Source organism: Halichoeres trimaculatus, unplaced genomic scaffold (assembly GCF_033239565.1).
Source record: "Halichoeres trimaculatus isolate MK-OKI-2021-1 unplaced genomic scaffold, fHalTri1.1 fHalTri1_scaffold_11, whole genome shotgun sequence".
In the NCBI taxonomy this organism is placed as follows: Eukaryota; Metazoa; Chordata; class Actinopteri; order Labriformes; family Labridae; genus Halichoeres; species Halichoeres trimaculatus.
The window spans coordinates 22,791,696-22,812,949 of record NW_027437189.1 but is presented as its reverse complement, the minus strand read 5'-3'; the positions used below and the strand labels follow the sequence as shown (position 1 = coordinate 22,812,949).

Here is a 21,254-nt window from a genome sequence, read left to right as displayed (position 1 = left end):
TTATTTATGTTTTTTTCACAGCATGAATTATTCCATAACATCTTTTGATTTGCGGTGTGATTCGTCAGGAAAAGTATGCATACCAACATATTTCTGTGTGTGTGTGCAGATGGGTCCATGCTGTCTGTGAGAGTCTGTACACAGAGGATGAGGTGGAACAAGCTTCTGATGAGGGCTTTGCATGCACATTCTGCACCCCATATGTTCCAAAACCTGTGGGTAAGTCTCAGAATGACACACAAAAAAAGGAAGACATGAAAACTGTTCTTTCAAATATCAACCCAGGGCATTATATGTACTGATGATATCTTCTTCTGTTTCTTTCTCCCTATGCCTATTGCCTTTTTTCACAGTAGTAGAGTCAGCCATTATGGCATCAATAAAGATCAAAGAGCCAGGTTTGTGGATCTTACAATTTCATGTACTACACAAAAAAAATCTATGCTTGTCTTGTCTTGTACTTTTTTGTGTGGGTCAAGCTGATTGGCTATTATCGCTTGACAGAGCCCCAGTTCTATCGGTTGGAGGGTGTGTGGCTGACAGAGTCGGGTATGTCCCTACTTCGGAGCATCTCAATGTCTCCCCTACATAAGAGACGGCAGCGTCGTTCCCGTCTTGGCACTCTGTGTCTTGAAGGAGTTCATGATGGAATGGATCTGAGGGAGATTGAAGGAGAAGGTGAGGCTGGACAAGGTGGGCTCTCTTTCTGTTCACCCTCTTGTGTGTAAGCAACAATAAATGCATTTTTGGGCCATTTTTATTCAACACTTTAATGAGAACTAATTGTAATCTGTATTTGTAGGCTGTGGGGAGCCCATGGAATGTGAAACCAAGATGGAGAATCCTGGGAGCCCTGACAGAGATGGCGGTGCAGGACAGGCAGGTGCAGAAGGGACTGAGGGGATCGCTGACTGTGAAGGTCTAAAAGGAGGGGAGGACACGGAGGATAGCAAAAAGAGAAAGAGGAAACCTTACAGACCTGGTAAACCATCCAATAATAAGATGAATAAATCAATTATTGTATTCAGATTGATTGTGGACAAAATATCAATTGGTGAATTATTTCAGGCATTGGAGGCTTTATGGTGCGCCAAAGGAAGTGTCACACACGTATGAAGAAAGAATTTTTTGCCCAGCTGGCTGGAGAGACTACTCTTGATGGACAACCTATTGAGAGAACCATTGATGAAGGTCGGTGCAGCTGTTATTTTTATTTCATGGATACATGATGAAGTGGTTCAAGGATTCTGATTATTTAGTCTTAGTCAGTAATAAAATTACACTACTGAAAGGGTCTGTGAGGAGTTCCAAAGTGATCTTGAAAAAGTCTCCCTTCTAGATATAGGTCTGATTGTAATACACATTTTAAAATGAGATTATCTGCACCAATGTAGATTATTTCAGAATGCTTCCTAGCTCATACTTCGTAGTTTACCGATCAGGCTGAGCAGGACCAGATTGATTTATGGCACGTCATAGTCTCTTTGACAACATCACGCCAGCTGATGAAGTTTAGAAGTGAGCGTGGGTTTTTCTCTGCTGAAAAAACTTCTCAGATATATTTTGAAGTGATGGTGGACACAGGAGCCTAATGCCCTGTTGACATGACAACGTTTCATCTGAAAATGCTAAAAAGCAGTGAAAACACAGTGAAAAAAATCTGAGTTTACACAAAAACGCAGAGGAACTGAAAATGCTGTATCAAGCATGCCAGGCCTGTGATCGGCGCTTTAACTGTCTTGTCCAGAAGCCGCTTTTGGGAGATCTCCTCCGAAGTGGAGCTAAGCTGATCATCTGGTGTATTGGGGAATACTAAGTGCAGAAGTGGAGCAACAGATGCACATTTGTTGAAAGACAGTCAGCAGATACAGCAGATTGAGCAACACAAGCACAACACGGTAGTTTGCAACGATTGAAACAACGGTACCGTTGTTCTGTTGTATGCGCGCGCATGTGGCGAAGTGTGATGTCAGCGTTTCCACTGAAACCGCCGGCTTACTGTTTACACGGCAACAGTGTCGGGAGCGTTTCAGAAAAGTCCCACTCTGGAGGCTGTTTTCAAAAGTTTGCGTTTTAGGTCAGGTTAAACGCCATTTCCGTCTACAAGCGAGGCTGAAATGCAACAAAACTTATGTGTTTCACCCTAAAACCGTTGTTGTGTAAACGGCCCATAACTGTCAGACAGAATAAGGACAGAAAAAAGCTAAACTGGAGAGTGATACAGCCCCAGCTAAAGGCTAAAAGGTCTAAGTTGTTTGCGATAATGTTCATGCCTACCAACAGTCAGCAGTGGACGGCTGCTAAACTTCTGTACAAACTGACAGTATGTTGCTGTCATGTTAGCCTCTGAATACATTGTAGCATTGGGCAGCTAGGGCTACAGCTTGCTACTCATGTACGGCACAAACCTAGAACATTTGCTAGTCATCATGTTTCAAACAACAGTGCTATGTAACTGTATTGCTAAGTTCCTTACCCGTCGCAAACAAAGAAAATTTGTTCCAAAAACAAACACGCCTGGGTAAAAGGGACATCTTCACGACAGTGTGCATGAGACTTCTGGCAGAAGGAGATGATACATTTCAGTTGAAACAGATCCTCCTCATAGCATCTTTAAGCTACAGAAAGTTAAACCGATCTTTCAGCTTTTGACTGATGGGGCCTCTACTTAAACCACATCAGCCTTTCATTAGAGATTTGAGGATCTTCATTTTTTGTAATAATATTTAAAGCATTTTTTGTCTTGAATACTGTAACCATGTGAAAGTGAATCTAATGTTTATGTGTGTAGGACCACACCCTGACATAGATAACATAATGGATCCTAAACCAGTGGAAGGTGAGGAACAGGCCAAGAAACGACGGGGCCGGAAGAAGAGCAAACTAGAGGACATGTTTCCAGCTTACCTCCAGGTTTCTATTCCTTATTCTCCTATTTTTGTTGAAGTTTTGGATCTCTGTGTTCTTATTAATACAATGTCATTATCTGTTATGCTCATTTCAGGAGGCTTTCTTCGGGAAGACACTGATAGACTTGAGTAAGAAAGCTGCAATGATGCCCCAAGGGCAGAGACCAGGCCCATGCCTGATCAGGCCTTCGTTACCAGCACTGTCAGGGGTCAGGACTGCTGCTGAGAGTAAGAACACAGACTTCAATTTTGTCATTTAGAAAACTGCTTATTCATTTGACATTAGGTGTGGAAAAGGTCAGTGCAGGCTGTATGACTTTTGTTCTTCTCTCAATAGCCGATGCCAAGGATCGAACAGCAAAAGATTTCCCTGTCAAGCAAGAAGGGGGTGAGGCCCCCCAGGCTCAGAACGAAGGAGATGGTAAGAGCCTGGTCACACTTATATTATTGGTTTCTATATTGGTCCGAAACTTACAGCATATTGATTTAAAAATACACATTTTTAGGAGCTTGCACATTGTCCTCATCGCTGAAGGACCAGACCTCAGCAGATCCTCAAGACTCTGATGCAGAAAAAAGTGAAGGTACTCTTTAAGCCAACATTTTGACATTCACAGTATGTAGTATTATTCATAACCTGATGTTTCTTTAATGCCTTACCTGGTGGTGTTCTGTTGCAACAGGTCTTCCGCAAGGGGTGGAGAGTCAGGACTCTGAGCAGTTCTTCAGGAAGGTCCTGGGAGTATCAGAGGGCTCCTCTTTGGGTGGAATAAAACCCATTTTGGAGGGCAGTAAGGGAGAACTCAGTCGTAGTGCTCTGCCACAGAGAGCTCTCCTCTCAGGTCTGTGCTTACTTATGAAATAATCCTGCTTTTGGCTCATTTTGGGAGATCAAAGCTGATATTGTGAAATTCTGGAGTTATTTCAAGGTATGAAATCTTTTATAGGGTCCCTGCCCTCAGCTGGAATGATGGATGCTTTTCCTGGCCTTTCTCAGTCACCGTTCTTTGACATGCGGTAGGGCCAATACTGGATCATCTGGAAAATTTTATTCTACTTCAATTGTCAGTCATGTTTTCACCCAGTTGTTTAATGCCATAACCTAAGAAGAAACAATGCTCTCTGATATGCAGGGACAGAGGGGGACTGTTCAGTCCAGATGGAGGCGATGAGAGTCCTTGGGCCACCCCTTCAACCCCAGCAACCCCCTCGTCCCCACCCACCCCTACTGAGGTAGAGGGTGATGGGCTGTCTTATAACCAGCGCAGTCTCCAACGCTGGGAGAAAGATGAAGAGCTAGGAGAACTCTCAACCATTTCCCCCGTGCTATATGCCAACACCAACTTTCCAACCCTCAAAAAAGACTACCCAGGTGAGTACAGGGGAACAATGTTGTCCACCTATTGTCAAACAAATGCTGCAAATGAGTATTGTCATTGAGTTACAGAGCAGTTGTTAAGACATATCTCGTATCACAGATTGGGCAAGTCGTTGTAAGCAAATCATGAAGATTTGGAGGAAGGTGTCAGCTGCTGACAAGGTTCCATATCTGGTAGGTTTCCCATTTTAGCAAAAAATGTGAAGTTATTTTATCTACATGATCATTTCCTACCAGCCTGTTCATCTTAAACTTCAAGCCAGTTTGTTATTTACATTTGTTTGATAGAGTACTGTGCCATGTATTACAGTACCCTCACCTTAATGCATAAATACAGGAACATTTTTTGAAAATAAAATTGTCTAGCAATAGTTAGAACCCCTTCAGGAATTTCAAACTTAGTTTATGCCATTCAAAAGCAAAACACTTGTTCCTAAATTGTTGATCTGCTCATCCTGATTTCTTTCTGTAGCAAAAGGCCAAAGATAACCGGGCAGCTCAGAGGATCAACAAGGCACAGAAGGTACATTAAAGCACCAGTTTCCCGTTTGTTTTGTCTGAGTAACTGAAAAATTGATGCTTTTAATAGTAGCTGTGCTGAAAAACAATGTACTGTCTGTTCTCTTCTCAAAGCAGGCAGAGAGTCAGGTTTGCAGGCCAGTCAAACTGGAGTCTGGGCGTGTGAAAGGAGAACGGCCCAGTTTACACCTCCAGATCCCCCCACCAGGCTCCGCATCGATTTCTTCCCAGCCCAGCTCTGCAGAGAGCCCATATCCCTTCCCTCCAGATTCAGGATCATCCTCAGTCTTTTTCTCAGATGGACCTGTTAAGACCCCAGGGTCAGCTGAAATCCAGACAGACCCCTTGACCAAGCTGCCTCCTCAGTCACCCCGCTCTCATTCCCACCCAACCACCCCCTTCTCCCACGCTGGGGCCAGCCCCTTGCAGGCCTCTTCCTCAGGTTATCCCGCTTCCGGCCCACAGGGTCCTCCTCAGGGACGGCCAGCCAGTCTTGGCCCCTTTGACATGCAACCAGGAACTCCTGGAACCCCCAGACGGGCTCAGCAGGTTGACCCCTATTTCAGATCACAGCTGCAGCAGCAACAGAGTCATCTACCACAGTCACAGCAGGGCTCTCAGGAGTCCCTAGGACATCCAGAAAGCCCTCATTCAAGGGGTGCAGTGATGGCGGAGTCCCCGATATTCTCTCCATCCCACAGTACCCACTATGGAGATCCGTTCAGAAACCAGCAAGGGATGGTACGGCCGGATTATGGTTCATCTCCATCTCCATCTGCAATGGCTTCCTCACCTGTCAGCACAGGGCAGTACAGGACTGATATGAGCGCGCCTTCACCACGTGCATCTTCAGTGGGAAGACCTGACATATCAACTGGCTCTCCTGCTGGGATGCTGGAGTCTGGAGATGGTTTATTTAAGGCACCTATGACACCTCGAATGCACCAAGGAGAGGGTGGGGCACTTCACCCTGGAGCTTCCCCTAGCCATCCATCTGAAGGCTACAGGCAGTCTCCATCCCACCCTTTCCCTGATGCACATGCTCAGCCATCACTAATCCCCAGACCCCAGTCAGGTGATAATAATTCTCTTGGGTCCCAAAGACACCCTGGAGGTCAACAAGAGATATGTACTAGAGTGCCCTCCAGCCCACAGTCCCAGGGCAGCTCTCAGTCCCCTCACACTCCTGGTGGCATTTCTAATGATGGTTACTCTGTCCAGTCTCCTGCAACTCCTCGTTTTCAATCCCCAGACCCTTGTTCTCAGCCACCTTCAAGGCCACAATCCAGAGACCCTTTTGCTAATGTCCATAAACCATCTCGTCCCTCTTCTGCTGCCCCTGAGGGAGCTACGAGCTACAAAAGTTCACCTCATCCTAACCAGCCACCTCATCCCACCAACACTCCCCTTGGGGATCCTCTCTCTGGGAAACCATCAGCACCTCCTACCTTCAACCGCAGCCCCAGTACAGGAGGCTTCCAAGTAACACAACAACAGAGTCAGATGTTACAGGGTCAGCTTCAGCAGTTACAGCAACAGCCTCAGCAGACAATGGGGACAGACAATTTCAACTCCAGGTTGCAACCCTCCTCTGGATCTCAAGATGTTCAAGCTGTACGCACACCAGATGTTCCCCCTCAGCTAGCTTTACCAGGCACTCAAGAAATGCCCGATATTTCAGCTGTGCAGGACCCTGCATTAGTCGGCCTTAGCCCTTCTGAATTGGAGAAGCACAGACAGGTATTGTTGTAAAAAAAACCCCATCCAACTAGAGTTCTTAAATCTTTACATTCTCCTTTTAAAGTGGTTGCTAATGTAGTGTGCTTTTCTTCTTGCTAGCGCCAGAGACTGAGGGAGTTCTTAATCAGGCAACAAATGCAAAGAAATTCTATTCGTCAAGAGAAGGAAGCTGCTGCTGCTGCTGCTGCTGGCAATGTGTCTCCTGGCTGGGCTGGAGGGGATATGGGAGCCTTTCAGCAAGACAAGGCCCACAGAGCACCACCTCCTTATCCACAGGTAGACACCCTTACAGTGTCAGCAAACTGTTAAGTGCTTGAGTTAAGACAAATTGTAGGCAGCTTTGAAAAACCACTGAATACATCTAAACATTCAACATTTACAACAAATAATATGTTAAACTAATTTCACTGCTCTTTGTGCAGGAGCGTGTTGCTGCAGTTACGGCTGGAGCTCAGGCTTCTGTTGTAGGGAAGATTCCCATGGCTGTTAGAGGTATGGAAGACAAATTGAATCGCCAACCACCTACAGGAACTCCTGCCATCTTGGATTCCAATGCACAAAGGTAAGAGGCTCAGAAAAGCTAATTTACAATTTGTGTTAAAAAATTGGACATGCTTCTGCTCTCACAGATTCTTTTTATGCCAGCTGCTAGAAAACTTGTTGAACAAAGTGTTTCTATTATCTCAACATTTTATGCAGTTAAAGAGACGGCATGTCAGTAGCTGTATCTGTATTAAGTTTAAGATAATCCTTAACTGATTCACAATCATTACAAACAGAAAAGATAAACAAAATGCCTACTTGACCTTAAAGATGTAATTAAGACTTTGAATCGACCCCATCCATACAAGCCAAAAACGTGTAAACATGAATAATATAAGAATATAAATTATGTCTTCTTTTGTGGGTGTCCATCCTCCAGGCCACCAGGAGCAATGAGGCCTCAAGGCGTATTCCCCCGTCCACCGTTCCATGCACAGTGGCAGGGTCAGGCTCTAGGTCCAAGGAGGTTCCCTCAGCCTGGCATTGAGGCTATGAGCATGAGGCACAACCTAAACCCTGCTGTCAACATCCAGGGTATGGAAGGCATGGCTAACCCTAATATGATACAAGGACACGGAGGGGAGGCAATGCAGCCAATGGGTCAGGGACCCCCGCCACAGTTCATCGAATTACGACACAACTCACAGAGGCTTCCACTACGACCACAATTCATGCCTCGTGGGCCCCAGCCCAGACCTCGTCTGTTTGTCCCACAACAAGAGATGACACAGTATGTCCAGCAACATCCCACCTCACAGACTGGTGGCATTCAAACAGAAGGGGGAAGCAACCCACAGCTTGAGTTACAGCAAGGTGGGTTGTCAAGTTTGCTGCCTCAGCAGTCTGTAGGACAAGTAACGCAACAACCTCACCTGCATCCTCAGACAACTGCTTCCACTCCAAACATCCCTGGCACTGAGCAGCATCAGCTCCCACAACCAAGCTTAGTTCCAGGGTCCCAGACTTCCACGGGAGAAAACAACGAAGAACTGCCAGAGGCAGACCTTGAAGGACTTGGGGATGCTCCTGGAGATGGTGGTGTAGAGGACGAAGATGATTTAGCTTTAGATTTAGACCCTGATAAAGGAGATGATGAATTGGGTAACCTTGACAACCTTGAGACCAATGATCCACATCTGGATGATTTGCTTAACAGTGATGAGTTTGACCTCTTGGCTTATACTGACCCTGAACTGGATCAAGGTGACCCCAAGGATGTCTTCTCAGATCAACTGCGGTTGGTAGAGGCAGAGAGTGAAGCACCTTCATCTTCCTCTGGATCAGTTCATGTTAAAGTAGAAGAGAAAATTAAGACAGAACCAGGGAGGACTTCTCTTACAGCACCCATGGGCAATGCAAAGGAAGCTGCTACCCAGCAACCATCCTCTGCTGAGCCTGCTGATACATCCAAAGTAGATGACAGAGCTCAACAACAGCCAGGACAGACTGTTGTTAAAGATGAATTGGGGGAAGCCATGTCTGTGGTTCTTGGAGGAAACACATCATCAGCCAAGCCTACTCAGTCGGAACACCAGCCAGCTTCTCTCAGTTCAGTTCGACTAGGGGGGCTACAGTACCCTCTGCCAGGACAAACTGATGCGTTACCTTTTCCTTCAGCTGCTCCATCTATTGTTGATGATCCACTAGGACTGCCTGATGTTGGGGGACAACACTCCCCTGCTGTAGATTTGGCAAAGGTTGAGAGCTCTTTAGATGGTGAACTGCCTCTTCTCATACAAGATCTGTTAGAGCATGAGAAAAAGGAACAACAGAAGCAGCAACAACAGCAACAGCTCGGTTCTCTCCATCAAGGAGGCATGCCGTCTCATTTTCCTGTCCATTCAAATCAACAGCCAAACCCACCAACTCCTGGGCAAATAATGCTACCACAGCACCATCGACCACCACACCAAGGAATGATGGCTCAGCCAGGAATAGTGCCTCGTCCACCCCACATGATGCAACAGCAGCAAAGGCTCATGGGAAGTGGAATGGCACCTCCTCCTCATATGGTGATGACTCAGCAGCAAGCAATGATGAGGATGGGGCAGCCAGGGATTCATCCAGGTATCAGTCATCAACAGCAGCCTCAGCAAATTGTTAAACAGTCACCACTGGCAAACAATTTCTTCCCAGATAAAGGTAGGCATTCAGTAGATTATATTCTTTTAGTAGATACAGTACAAAAATGTGTTTTGTCCATATCAACAATATTTTCTCATTCTTGCAGATTTAGACAAGTTTGCCACTGATGATATCATGGACCCAATTGCCAAAGCAAAGGTGGTGGCACTCAAGGGAATCAAGAGGGTGTTGGCACAGGATCCAATGGTCGTTCCCACTGGCATCAATAGGTAGGATTTTTTAAATCTTGGTATTTATTTAGTTTGTAAGGTTGTTGTTTAAATTATATCTTTAAGTTTTCTGTTTGGGTAGCACAAAGCTGAAAAACAAATAATCTGTTTCTATTGACACACAGTTGTCATCGTCACCACTGGCACCCAGGAATAGAATCATACAGGATAACTTGTGTATTATCTGTGTTTGCAAGTTCATCTGATGTGTGCAGCCTAAAGACTATGGGTCAATAGGATTGTTTAGTTTTATTATTACACATTTGAATTTTGGCTCTCCCTTCAGGCAACAAGTTTCTCTGCTTGCTCAGAGGCTGGCCTCTGCTCCGGGCACAGATCCAGCTCAGCTTGGATCTGGACAATCAAAGGTATGTTTGTTGCCAGTCAGAAGTTATTAATAAACACTTGAGTTTTTTTTTCCAAGTCACTTTATTTGTATGCTTCATTTTCTCTTCAGGAGGGAGAAACAATTGATCCTACCCAGTCCAGACCCAACCCTCCCCAGTTTGTGCAAGGAATTATCAGTAAGTCTCATTTTTTTGCCTTTGTATAAACTGAATATAATTCTTTTAAAATATGTATTTTACTTAACTCATACTCTTTGTGGATGTAATGAATTACCCCCTATCTGTTGCATGTCATGCATCAAGTTAAACTCTTCTGTTACAGATGATGCAGAGCAGCATCAATATGAAGAGTGGCTCCTTCACACTCAGCAGTTACTCCAGATGCAGTTAAAATTTTTGGAGGAGCAGATTGGGGTTCATCGCAAATCACGTAAAGCCCTGTGTGCTAAGCAACGCACTGCTAAGAAGGCTGGCAGGGAATTTGCTGAGGCAGATGCAGAAAAGCTGAAGTTGGTTACAGAGGAGCAGAGCAAAATTCAGAAACAGCTCGACCAGGTGTGTACATTACTTTGTTACATACTTTTTCATGGCAAAGATAAGAGGCAACTTTGTATTTCTATTCATATTCAAACCTTTTTTTGCTGTAGGTCCGCAAGCAGCAGAAGGAGCACACAAACCTTATTGCAGAGTACAGGAGCAAACAGCAGCAGCATCAACAGGGCTCAGGTCTTCTTCCTCCAGGTCACTCCGCACAGGTGGGGCCTCCTCACATGTTTCCCAAGATGCCTGGTCAGATGGTCATGGGCCAGCAAGGAACACCTCAAATGGGTCAACACCCTGGCATGATGCCCCACAGTGGAATGCCCATGAAAATGCCACAAGGGCAACCTTTCATGGGTGGAGCCCAGCCTCAGCATCCTGCTGCTCTTGGACCTGGTGGTGTAAGGCCCCCATGTCCGCCTGGTGCTCAAACAGGATTTTTCCCACAGGGGCCTGGAATGCAAGGTGCAGACCCAAGACTTCTCCATGAGAGACAGCTTCAACACAGGATGCAGATGGCAAAACTCCAACAACAACAGCAACAACAACAGCAGGTGATGATGGGCCAGCAACAGTTACCACACCCAAATCAGCAGTCAGGCATGATCACTCAGCCTCAGTCTGGAATGATCCAGAATCCACTTATGGCCCAACAACAAGCAAACCCACAACAAGTAATGCTGACTAACCAGGCAAATCCACAAAGCATTGGTCAGGTTCCACAAGGTATGGTTGGAGGTCAGTCTGGAGCTCCTCTGCCACAGACCCCTTCTGGAGGACAGCCTATTAACCATGCTCAAGGCATGATGGCAGCGCAACCAGGAATTATGGGGAACCATCCAGGTGTACCACAGCATCAGAGGCCCCAGATGATGATGGGACAGCAGGGGATGGTGGGATCTCCGGGTCATCCTGGCCTCAGGGGACCTCAAGCCCAATTGACTCCACAACAACAGAACATTCTGGCCCAACGCATGCTGGCATCTCAGCAACAGCAACAACAGCAGCAGCAAAATGTTGCAAAGAATTTGGCCCATCTGCAGCAACAGCAGATGGCACAGCAAAGACCAATGATGCAGTTGATTAGTCAGACAAGTCAAGAGCAAGGAGGGCACTCCCAACCCTCAACCCCACAGATGAGCTCCTCACCGTCAGCTGGAAATCTCACACCCCACAGGGAGCCACAGGGAGCCACTGATAGCCTTAACACAGGCTCCAAAGAGGGGGGGATCCTCAGCCCTGATTCAAGGACACCACCACAGCAGACTGGGACCTCCTCTTCAAATCAAATTTCCCAACAAGGCTCATCGAATGATCACCAAACTGACGTGGGCAGACAACAGTTACAGCAGCAACAACAGCAGCTAAACCAGGTCAGCATGGCCCAGCAGCATTCTATACCTGAGCAACAAACAGGTGTGGTTGGGAACCAACAAACTGGTGTACACCAGCAGCAGCAAATTCAGCTTTCCCTTCAGAGGCAAGGTTCACTCAGCGTGGACAAGCCTGGTTTGATAGTTGTTAAAGAGGAAGGTAAACCAGAATTTTTGGCTCTGCAGCAACAACAACAGCAAATGGTTCAAAGTACGATACAGCAGTCACAAGATCCTAGCATGCAGCAGCAGATCCAAAGCCAGAACCACCCTGGCCAGCCTCAGCCTGTTGTTATGGGTCATAGTCCACAACAGCAAGCTCTCATGGCCCAGCAACAGAAACAACAGGCAATGATGGGCATGATGAGAGCTCAGCAGCAAGGCATGATGGCGCAGAGACCTGGACTACCTCCTGGCCAGATCCGTACTCCTATCAATATACAGGCCATTATTGCTCAAAATCCCCAGCTCCGCAATCTCCCCCCTAACCAGCAGATACAGCACATCCAAGCCATGATTGCTCAGCGGCAGCTCCAACAGGGACAGATGCTTCGGATGTCAATGGGTCAAAGCCAGCAAAACCAATTACGACCTCACATGCCACAAGGACAGGTGCCGCAGGTTGGGCATCAGATGCAAGGGATGGAAGGCCAGCAGATGCCATATGGAGCCATTGGGAAGCCAGGAGCCACTGTCTCTCAGCAGCAACCAGGCATGATGGGCCAGCAATCTGGCATTGCTCCTCAGATACATCAGGGGATGATGATGCCTGGGCAACAGCAGCCACAAGCAGGGGAAATTATGCAACATATGATGAGGGGTCAGGTACCTGTTCCACCTTCCCCTGTGGACCAGGCACGCATGATAAGGCCAACATCTCCTCGTCAGCCATTACCCAACTCTCCAGGGGATCCACAAAGACATACCTTCAATCAAACCATGGGAATACGTCCACCCACCCCTAATCAGAACCCACAGGCACTGATGGCTGCTGCAGCTGGCCGCATGCAGGGCTCTCCATCCCATGCATATTCTCCGAGAGGTCCCTTTGGCATGAGCCCAGCCCACCCTGCCTCGCCCCATTCATCCCATGTCTCCTCACCTATAGCTGGCAGGGGGAGTCCATACAGCCAAGTTAAAGCCTCCCCACTCAGGTCACCTGGAGCCAAGAGTCCACTTCAGTGTCCAGGTCTAAAGGTAGAAGCTCAGACATCTGGCACTGAAACATCCCAGACAGCCTCAGGTATTCCAAATGGTCCACAAAAAGGCATGGACGTTCATCAACAACCACAGCATGTCACAGACAGCAGTGTTTCAGACACAGCCTCTCAAGGCGAGCTGTGCAAGATGACTCTACAGAACATTAAACAGGAACCAAGAGAGGTTCAGTGTGATGGTGTGGCTGAGGCTCATCCTGGGGCTATAAAGAGAGAAGCTGGGGTTGACACAATTGCTTCTGGGAACAACACTGGCTTTATTAATACTGGGAACATGGCTGGAGACCCTGAAAGTCAAGGCCCCAGATCTGAGACTGGACAACAACTTCTACAGCAACTCTTACGAACAAAAAACCTCCAGCTTGGTGCACAGAGGCCCTCTGAAGGGATCCACAATGAGATCAATGGCCACATCAACAGCAAGTTGGCAATGTTGGAACAGAAACTTCAGGGAACTCCAAGAAACATGGAGGTATGTTTTTATCTTGTCCATTTATTGGTTTTACTCTTGTCATGTTGTTTGAGAGGAAAGAATTTCACCAGCATTTTCTTAACTTTTGCAGGATTTACAGTCTTTGACTAAAAGGCCCCCAGCTCAGAAGCCAAGGCGCACTAATAAGACACCTGGAGACCGAGGGCTCAATGCCCGTAAGAAGAATAAAAAGGAAGAAGTCGGGAAAAGTGCAGAAGCCCTGATTAAGCAACTCAAACAGGTAAAACGCTGAACTACTTTTGCCTTTTATGTTGTAAGTCTATTTTTTAAAAACACTTTTTTAATGATGCGATCTGATGGGTACTCACATTTCAGGGTCTGTCTCTGCTGCCTCTGATGGAGCCTTCAATAACTGCAAGTCTGGATCTGTTCACCCCCTTTGGAAGTAGCCCAGCTAATGGCAAAGCTCAGCTCAAAGGTTGTTTTGGAAATGCAGTACTGGACAATATCCCAGACTACTACTCTCAGCTGCTCACCAAGGTAAACACAAGTTCCAACATGCACCAATGTTTTATTTTGTGAGCTGGTACAACATTTGTACAGTATCCTGTAGGCTGGAGGAGTTGTCTTTATGACACTGATGTTTTGTGTTTTCACAGAGTAATCTCAGCAACCCACCAACACCCCCGTCCTCCCTGCCACCAACACCCCCACCCTCAGTACAACACAAGCTGCTAAATGGAGTGACACCTGGGGAGGAATTGTCTGAAGGTCAGAAAGACACAGGCCCTACAGAAGAACCAATGGGTAAATGATAAGGGATTAAACATTAAAAAAAGGAAAGAGAGATGTGCACTTGCACGCATATATCTGGAGATATGTCATTTCTCCCCTTTGCTTTCTGTTACAGAGGAAGTGAAGAGTGTCGACATTCTAGCAGCTCTCCCCACCCCACCACATAATCAGAATGAGGACATCAGGTATGACAGAACAAATCCCTAGAGTTCTTTGCAAACCACAATACTTAGATTTATTGTTTTTGAATAGAGGAATTACTTTTTTCCTTTGTAACAGGATGGAGAGTGATGACGAGGATGCCCCAGAAAGCATCATCCCAGCATCCTCCCCTGAAAGTAACGTAGGAGATGCAAATCCACGTTTCCCCCACCTACGGGAGCCCAAAGAGGAGGAGACAGAAAGAGCAATATCCCCCATCATCCCTGTCATACCTCGCACTGCAATCCCAGGTATTACACAACAATCAAATCTCCGACCCCTAAAAGAAAAGCTGCTTTTTTCCCATAAATCCACCCTCTGTGTTTTTTATCAAGTCTTGTTTATCTTATTTTACCATTAAATCCTGTTGGGTTACAAACTAAAGGTTTATTTGCATATTTTCTTTCGTAGCATTTCCAGAAAACAAGCCACTTGAAGGTGTAGATGGCAAGGTAGTTTCTACCTCTAACCATTGGGACAAGGCCAAAAGCAACGAGGTGTCTGTTACCTTCATGTTGTCCTCTGCTGCAGCCAAGGTATGACAACAGAAACTCTTTCAGCCTGCTTGAAGTTTTGAATCTTTTTTTAACATAATCCTGAACTGATTTTTCTTCTTTCCAGAAACTGAACCATGTGATGATGACCATGGCCCAGCTGCTGAACATCAGGATGCCAGGTTCTTATGAGGTGACTTTCCCTCCACAGAACTCAGACATGTCTGGAGTTGATGGGGCCGGGAAAGGACCTGGACAGTCAGGTTTGTATTCATATGACTGGTGTATGTCTCCAAATTGCAACGTTACAAACCAAGTATCCTGAACTCACATGAGGTGACGATGTTTTCTAGGAGTGCTGTGTACAAAGGACAGCCCTTCGCCCAGCCAGGATGAGTGGCTCAGACAGTTTGACGTGTCTCTTCCAGGCTGTACACTCAAGAAACAAGTGGACATTCTGGCGCTCATAAAACAGGTCATTTGAGATCTGTTTATATTCTTTCGGTTATTTACCTTTTTAATACTTTTTCTTAAGCTGTAGATTTCATATGTGATTTTTTTTCCCTCTCAGGAATTCCCCGAAAAAGAGGACAAACCAGCTCAGCACTGTTACACAACCAATGTCAGTGACCTGGATGTGCGGCATCTTCCTGCTATACCAGTGGAGGAATCTCCACCTCCATCACCATCCACTCCTGATCCCCCCCAACCCGACCCAGTACCAACTACTGAACCTGAACCTTCAAAAAATTCAGCCCCTCCATCCCCAACAACTGCTAGTCCCACCTGTGTCCAGATCAAAACTGAGCCTGAACCAAGTGCTGCTCCTCCTCCTGACGCTGCTGCTCCACCTGCTGATGTCTCAGAGTCTGACACTGCTGCTCCACAGTCAGTCACAGATCCTTCACCTACCCCTGAAAGATCTGATCAAACTGCTCCTGCTGAGGATCATCCAGGCCCTGTCACCAAGGAGGAGGAGGAGGAGTCAGCAACTGCACCTGCTCAACCTCCGGAAGACTCTCTCAACGACATGGCGTCTTCTCCTAAAGCCATCAAGCTGCGAAGGCCTCTGTCCCCCGATGAGGAGGTGGTGCTTCCCAAAGTGAAAAAATGGAAGGGGATTCGCTGGAAACGTCTCCAGATTGTCATCTCAATACGTAAAGGTGGTTCGAAGAAAGAGAGCAGCCGTGAGGTGTCGGAGCTGATGGAACGCCTGCGCATCACTCTTCGACCGGATAAGCTGCCCCGGGACAAACGTAAATGCTGCTTCTGCCACGACGAAGGTGACGGAGCCACAGATGGCCCAGCCCGACTGCTCAACATTGATGTGGACCTGTGGGTGCATCTAAACTGTGCCCTGTGGTCTACGGAAGTGTATGAAACACAGGGCGGGGCCTTGATCAATGTGGAGGTAGCCTTGCGTCGTGGATTGCGGACGCTTTGTGCATACTGCCAGAAAACTGGCGCCACCAACAGCTGCAACAGACTACGCTGCCCGAATGTCTACCACTTTGCCTGTGCCATCAGAGCACGCTGCATGTTCTTCAAAGACAAGACCATGTTGTGCACCCAGCACAAGCTGAAGGGCCCCAGTGAAGACGAACTCATCACATTTTCTGTTTTACGACGCGTCTACATCGAGCGCGATGAGGTGAAGCAGATTGCCAGCATTCTGCAGCGAGGTGACCGAATCCACCTGTTCAGAGTTGGTGGTCTCATCTTTCATGCAGTTGGTCAGCTGCTTCCTTCCCAAATGGCCAACTTCCACTCACCCACCGCTATTTTCCCTGTTGGGTACGAGGCCACACGCATCTACTGGAGCACACGTGTGCCCAACAAGCGCTGTCGCTATCGCTGCCGCATTAGCGAGGATGGAAATCGGCCGCTGTTTGAGGTGCGAGTTTTGGAGCAGGGCATGGAGGATCTGCACTATCGGGAATCAACTCCAGAGGGTAAGCACTTAAACACCACTCAAACATGATTGTAACAAGTTGCTAAGTGTTTTACTGAATCTTTGATTAAAATTCATTCTCCATCTTCTGATGTAAGGAATCTGGGAGCGGGTGGTTAAAGAGGTGGCCAGACTGCGAGATGAGTCCTCCATGTTGAAGCTGTTCACTGAGCATGTTAAGGGGGAGGAGATGTATGGCCTCACTATTCATGCTGTCATGCGCATCACTGAGTCGGTAAGAATCAACATAGACTCTATATTAGTAGAAATTTATAACGTTTACTCATAATGAGGTGTTTACAAGCCATTTTTTATTAATACCTGGAGTTGCTGGAATGCAGCCTTGAAGCCGAGTCAGGCAAACTTCACAAGCTTGCTGTGATAAAGATTTAACTGTAAATCAAAGTGCAATACTTAACATGATTTTGGGACTCTGTTGCTTTACAGTTGCCTGGAGTGGAGAGCTGCCAGAACTACCAGTTCAGATATGGCCGCCACCCTCTGATGGAGCTTCCCCTCATGATCAATCCCACAGGCTCTGCTCGTTCTGAGCCCAAAGTTGCCACACAGTGCAAGAGGTAAAGATGCAGTTTGTGTTCAGCAATAAATCACTAGCTGGTTTCTGGCAGACTCATGAAGAAGCAGAGTAAAACTTGAGTTTTTCTAAAATCATCTGTAACATACCACCATGGGCTCAAACTGATTTTTTTAACATCATTTATCATTATGAGTGAAGCAAATGGAAAAACAAAAACAAAGTTTGTACTCACACAGAACAGTTTTAAGGTGTTTTATGTTTTAACATTGTAATGCATCTTTTTTTCTTGTGTTTTTCAAAAACATCTTCCAAACAACCACATACCTGCTCACATGATCTCTTTTGTTTGTTTGTTTTTTACAGGCCTCACACACTAAATAGCACCAGTGTATCAAAGGCCTACCAGAGCACCTTTACTGGAGAACTCAACACACCATACAGCAAGCAGTTTGTCCACTCCAAGTCGTCCCAGTACCGCCGCCTGAAGACTGAGTGGAAGAATAATGTGTACCTGGCACGGTCACGTATTCAGGGCCTGGGTCTGTACGCTGCAAAAGATCTGGAGAAGCACACCATGGTCATTGAGTACATTGGAACGGTCATCCGCAATGAGGTTGCAAATCGCAGAGAGAAGATCTATGAGTCCCAGGTAAGTTAATTACACTACCGGGTTTTATTTTAAGTACACAGAACAAGAATGTGGGTTGAACTTCAGGAAGGAAACAAGTTGGAGAAATTGAATTCTGCATTAAAATGTTAATATTGACCTCAAAACTTTGTTTCCTGGTAGAACCGAGGGATCTACATGTTCCGCATCAACAACGAGCAAGTGATTGATGCCACTCTGACAGGTGGCCCGGCTCGGTAAGACCTCACATGTGATTGGTTGCTTAGAATAAATCTCTTAAATCAGTCTTCATTTTCAATGAGTTTTATTTTTCTCCTTCCCAGCTACGTGAACCATTCCTGTGCCCCCAACTGTGTTGCGGAGGTTGTAACATTCGACAAGGAAGACAAAATCATCATTATTTCCAGCCGCAGGATCCCCAAGGGAGAAGAGGTACGTTGCATCAGAAAACTCTGCACCTGTATCTTTAACATATTTTGAGGGTAATTTTTTTTATATATATATTCTCTCCAACTCCAGCTGACCTACGACTACCAGTTTGACTTTGAAGATGATCAGCACAAGATCCCTTGCCACTGTGGAGCGTGGAATTGCCGAAAGTGGATGAACTAACCAGAAGACGGACAGGAGTGTGGAGAATTCCCCTCTCACTGGTGCCACAACACTCGCGCCAAAGCCTTTGAATCCTACATAGCCAGTGCATAAGCTGATCTGAAAGACGAGGAGGAAGGCTAGTCTCCTTCATCGAAAAAAACAACAGACTAAAAGCGTTGACACCCGTAGCCAAAGGTTTGAAGAGCATTAATTAATAAAAGCAAGCAACCGTCTCCGTCAACAACAACTTGGCGGCGGCACTAACTTTCATGTTTGGACTCACCCTCTCCTCAGCCAAACCCTCCCCCCTTCCCCCCCTCGACTGTTCTCGATAAGCTTACAGCGGCTGGAAAACAATCCTCAACATCTACCAAAAGATTCTGACCCTCTGATATTAATACACGACAAAAAGCCATTTTTAAAAATACTAAGCGTGAACTAATGATGCATTTTTTATGTTTTAAGTCGGACCTATCGCCTGTCCCCCCTGACCACACCTCCCCCTCAACCTTCTGGAAAAGGCACTTTCCCATCATGTCATCAATGAAGACAACACGGATATTTGGCTAGCTAGACAATCTCGATGTGGTTCTGTGTAAGAACCTCATGATCGATGGAATAATAAAAAAAGATGTAAGTTAATATAAAAACTGAAATGCTATTGATCTGTGGCTCCAGAGGCACCAGATGTTGTGACTATGTGGTCCCATGGCGGGTTACTGGACCCAGTCTACCTCATTGATATAGCGGGAAGTGACTGCTTTGTATAAAAACTGTTAACTGCTACTGTGGAACGGGGGAGGGGGGGAGAGGGGGGATGTTTTTATTGGCTTAGCCTTCTCGGACAAGCAGGGAATCTTAAGCAGCAGGTTTGCTCTATCTACTCTATGCTGATGATGATTTACAATAATGAGCCAACATAATTATTCTTCTTCATGAATTGTTTATACAGAGGAAATATATGACAGTTTTGATAAGATATTGCATTAAAATCACAATCAGAAGCTTAGCAGGTGTCCTATATGCCACCAAATCATCCTGGATATTAATGTAGCTTTTGTTCTTTTTATTTATGCGTCAGGTGTTAGCTGTGTGAAAGCACAAAAACATCCACCTTCTCAGTTTTGCTTCAAACGACAATAATGTGAGCGAATGGCTCGAGCACGTCGTGGTCTTCAAAGAGGACCACGTCGTCAGACATCAAGTACACATTTTGCTTCTTGCTTCATACATTGAAGTTCCACTTGTTGAAACCAGCAGGTGGATGCATGACTACTGTCCCATGAGATGCTTTTTACACCCCTCAACAACTCAACCTTGAACTTTCTAAATCATGCCTCTTCCTCTCTGTATTATTTAGTGGACTGTTGTTAAACTTTACTGTAGTAAGTCTTCCTCTGCCTGAGTACAGCCTGCAGTGTTTCTACTTCCCCTGTAGTGTGCTTTTTTTCTAGTGCTGTTATTGTTTCTTCCAGGCTGAACTGATGGCAGGGAAAGACTTATTGGAAAAAAGGGCATTTGTTTCATTTCTATGTAAGATGAATGAAAAAAAAAAAAGTCTTTAAAGGGAGCTTTACTAAAAAACTCCTCCTTCCCATACTACTTAGTTTCCTCCTTCCCCTAACCTAAGACCTCACATGATTTAAAAATGCAAAGTTGTACAAACTGTATATATAGTATTTGCATTAGGGGGACAGCAACTCTTTATCCAGCCCCTTTGTAATCAACAAAGTCAAAGTGTAGAGAGATGAAATAGAAGAAATCAACCACTGGATATCATTTTAACAAAGATAAAGCTGTATATAAATATAAATATAAATATATGTAAAATGGCAAACTAATATCTTTATGTATATGAACCAGAGTGTTTTGCATTTACCTGTTTTTTCTATTAGTGTTTTTTGCTATAAGCTCTCAGAGACAAGTTTGTTAAAATAGCTACGAGAAAAATGTCCGGACTTCTCCAATCAAGTGTGCCGAGAAGCCGCGGGACAACAAAACTTTGGATTCATGTGGAGGGTCGTTGATTATTAGATATGGAAATCACTTCTTGAGTACAGCAGTACAATGGTGCATAGCATTTGTATTTATGTAATATTGTTCGTGTTTATTTTCTCTTTTTATTTATGCTACTGCTTGTTGATTACCAAAACCTGTCCCTTAATTGGTCACGATTGGATTGATATATTCTTGAATGGAAAATCTTGAACTCCCTAGACTATTGTTAGTGTTTTCCTTTTTTATATCTTCCCTATAGAAGTGAATGTGTTGGTAAACCTTGTGAAATGGTTACTTGGCCTAATGTATGTTATGATGTAATACTCAAAGTTAACCCCATACTTAACCTGGTAATGAATTGCACTCTCTCATAGTATAACGGAGATCTTCTCTAAAGTGGTAGATATTGATCAAGTATCCGAAGCAGTGATATAAATATATATATATATATTTTTTGGTATGTTTCTATTTCAAGGGAAGACCATGAGGAGGAGACATTATGCCGCTCACTGGATTTTAGCCTGAATAATTTTTAACTTCTCTGAATCTTAATTTAAGTTCTCTGCATATCTTATAATTTAATAAAGTTTGCTCAAAATTGAAGGTTTTTTTTAACCTCACCTACTTTTTAAAAAGATGTTGCATCTGTACAGCAGAGATACTTTTAGGGAATATGAATAATAAATATAATGATCATTTTTA

General features: G+C 45.4%; 1 protein-coding gene across 6 annotated transcripts in view; it reads left to right on the top strand.

The window, feature by feature from the left end:
- kmt2d (lysine (K)-specific methyltransferase 2D) overlaps positions 1-21,254 on the top strand; it is a 29,744-nt gene extending 8,490 nt beyond the window's left edge. For 4 of the 6 annotated variants that reach the window (XM_074681568.1, XM_074681571.1, XM_074681567.1 and 1 more), the window contains exons 18-55: positions 110-219; positions 354-398; positions 505-693; positions 803-982; positions 1,069-1,191; positions 2,792-2,913; positions 3,005-3,137; positions 3,247-3,330; positions 3,416-3,493; positions 3,593-3,751; positions 3,857-3,926; positions 4,043-4,281; positions 4,388-4,461; positions 4,760-4,810; positions 4,921-6,546; positions 6,646-6,822; positions 6,969-7,108; positions 7,469-9,231; positions 9,320-9,443; positions 9,730-9,811; positions 9,901-9,967; positions 10,113-10,345; positions 10,438-13,392; positions 13,484-13,633; positions 13,729-13,893; positions 14,013-14,160; positions 14,264-14,333; positions 14,428-14,600; positions 14,761-14,885; positions 14,971-15,106; positions 15,197-15,318; positions 15,415-16,795; positions 16,893-17,029; positions 17,242-17,372; positions 17,696-17,981; positions 18,123-18,196; positions 18,284-18,392; positions 18,480-21,254. In XM_074681568.1, coding sequence (XP_074537669.1) covers positions 110-219; positions 354-398; positions 505-693; positions 803-982; positions 1,069-1,191; positions 2,792-2,913; positions 3,005-3,137; positions 3,247-3,330; positions 3,416-3,493; positions 3,593-3,751; positions 3,857-3,926; positions 4,043-4,281; positions 4,388-4,461; positions 4,760-4,810; positions 4,921-6,546; positions 6,646-6,822; positions 6,969-7,108; positions 7,469-9,231; positions 9,320-9,443; positions 9,730-9,811; positions 9,901-9,967; positions 10,113-10,345; positions 10,438-13,392; positions 13,484-13,633; positions 13,729-13,893; positions 14,013-14,160; positions 14,264-14,333; positions 14,428-14,600; positions 14,761-14,885; positions 14,971-15,106; positions 15,197-15,318; positions 15,415-16,795; positions 16,893-17,029; positions 17,242-17,372; positions 17,696-17,981; positions 18,123-18,196; positions 18,284-18,392; positions 18,480-18,572 — 12,124 coding nt within the window. In that variant the 3' untranslated portion in view covers positions 18,573-21,254. The remainder of the gene's footprint in view (positions 1-109; positions 220-353; positions 399-504; positions 694-802; positions 983-1,068; positions 1,192-2,791; positions 2,914-3,004; positions 3,138-3,246; positions 3,331-3,415; positions 3,494-3,592; positions 3,752-3,856; positions 3,927-4,042; positions 4,282-4,387; positions 4,462-4,759; positions 4,811-4,920; positions 6,547-6,645; positions 6,823-6,968; positions 7,109-7,468; positions 9,232-9,319; positions 9,444-9,729; positions 9,812-9,900; positions 9,968-10,112; positions 10,346-10,437; positions 13,393-13,483; positions 13,634-13,728; positions 13,894-14,012; positions 14,161-14,263; positions 14,334-14,427; positions 14,601-14,760; positions 14,886-14,970; positions 15,107-15,196; positions 15,319-15,414; positions 16,796-16,892; positions 17,030-17,241; positions 17,373-17,695; positions 17,982-18,122; positions 18,197-18,283; positions 18,393-18,479) is intronic. The other 2 variants (XM_074681570.1, XM_074681572.1) reach the window with 2 other exon arrangements.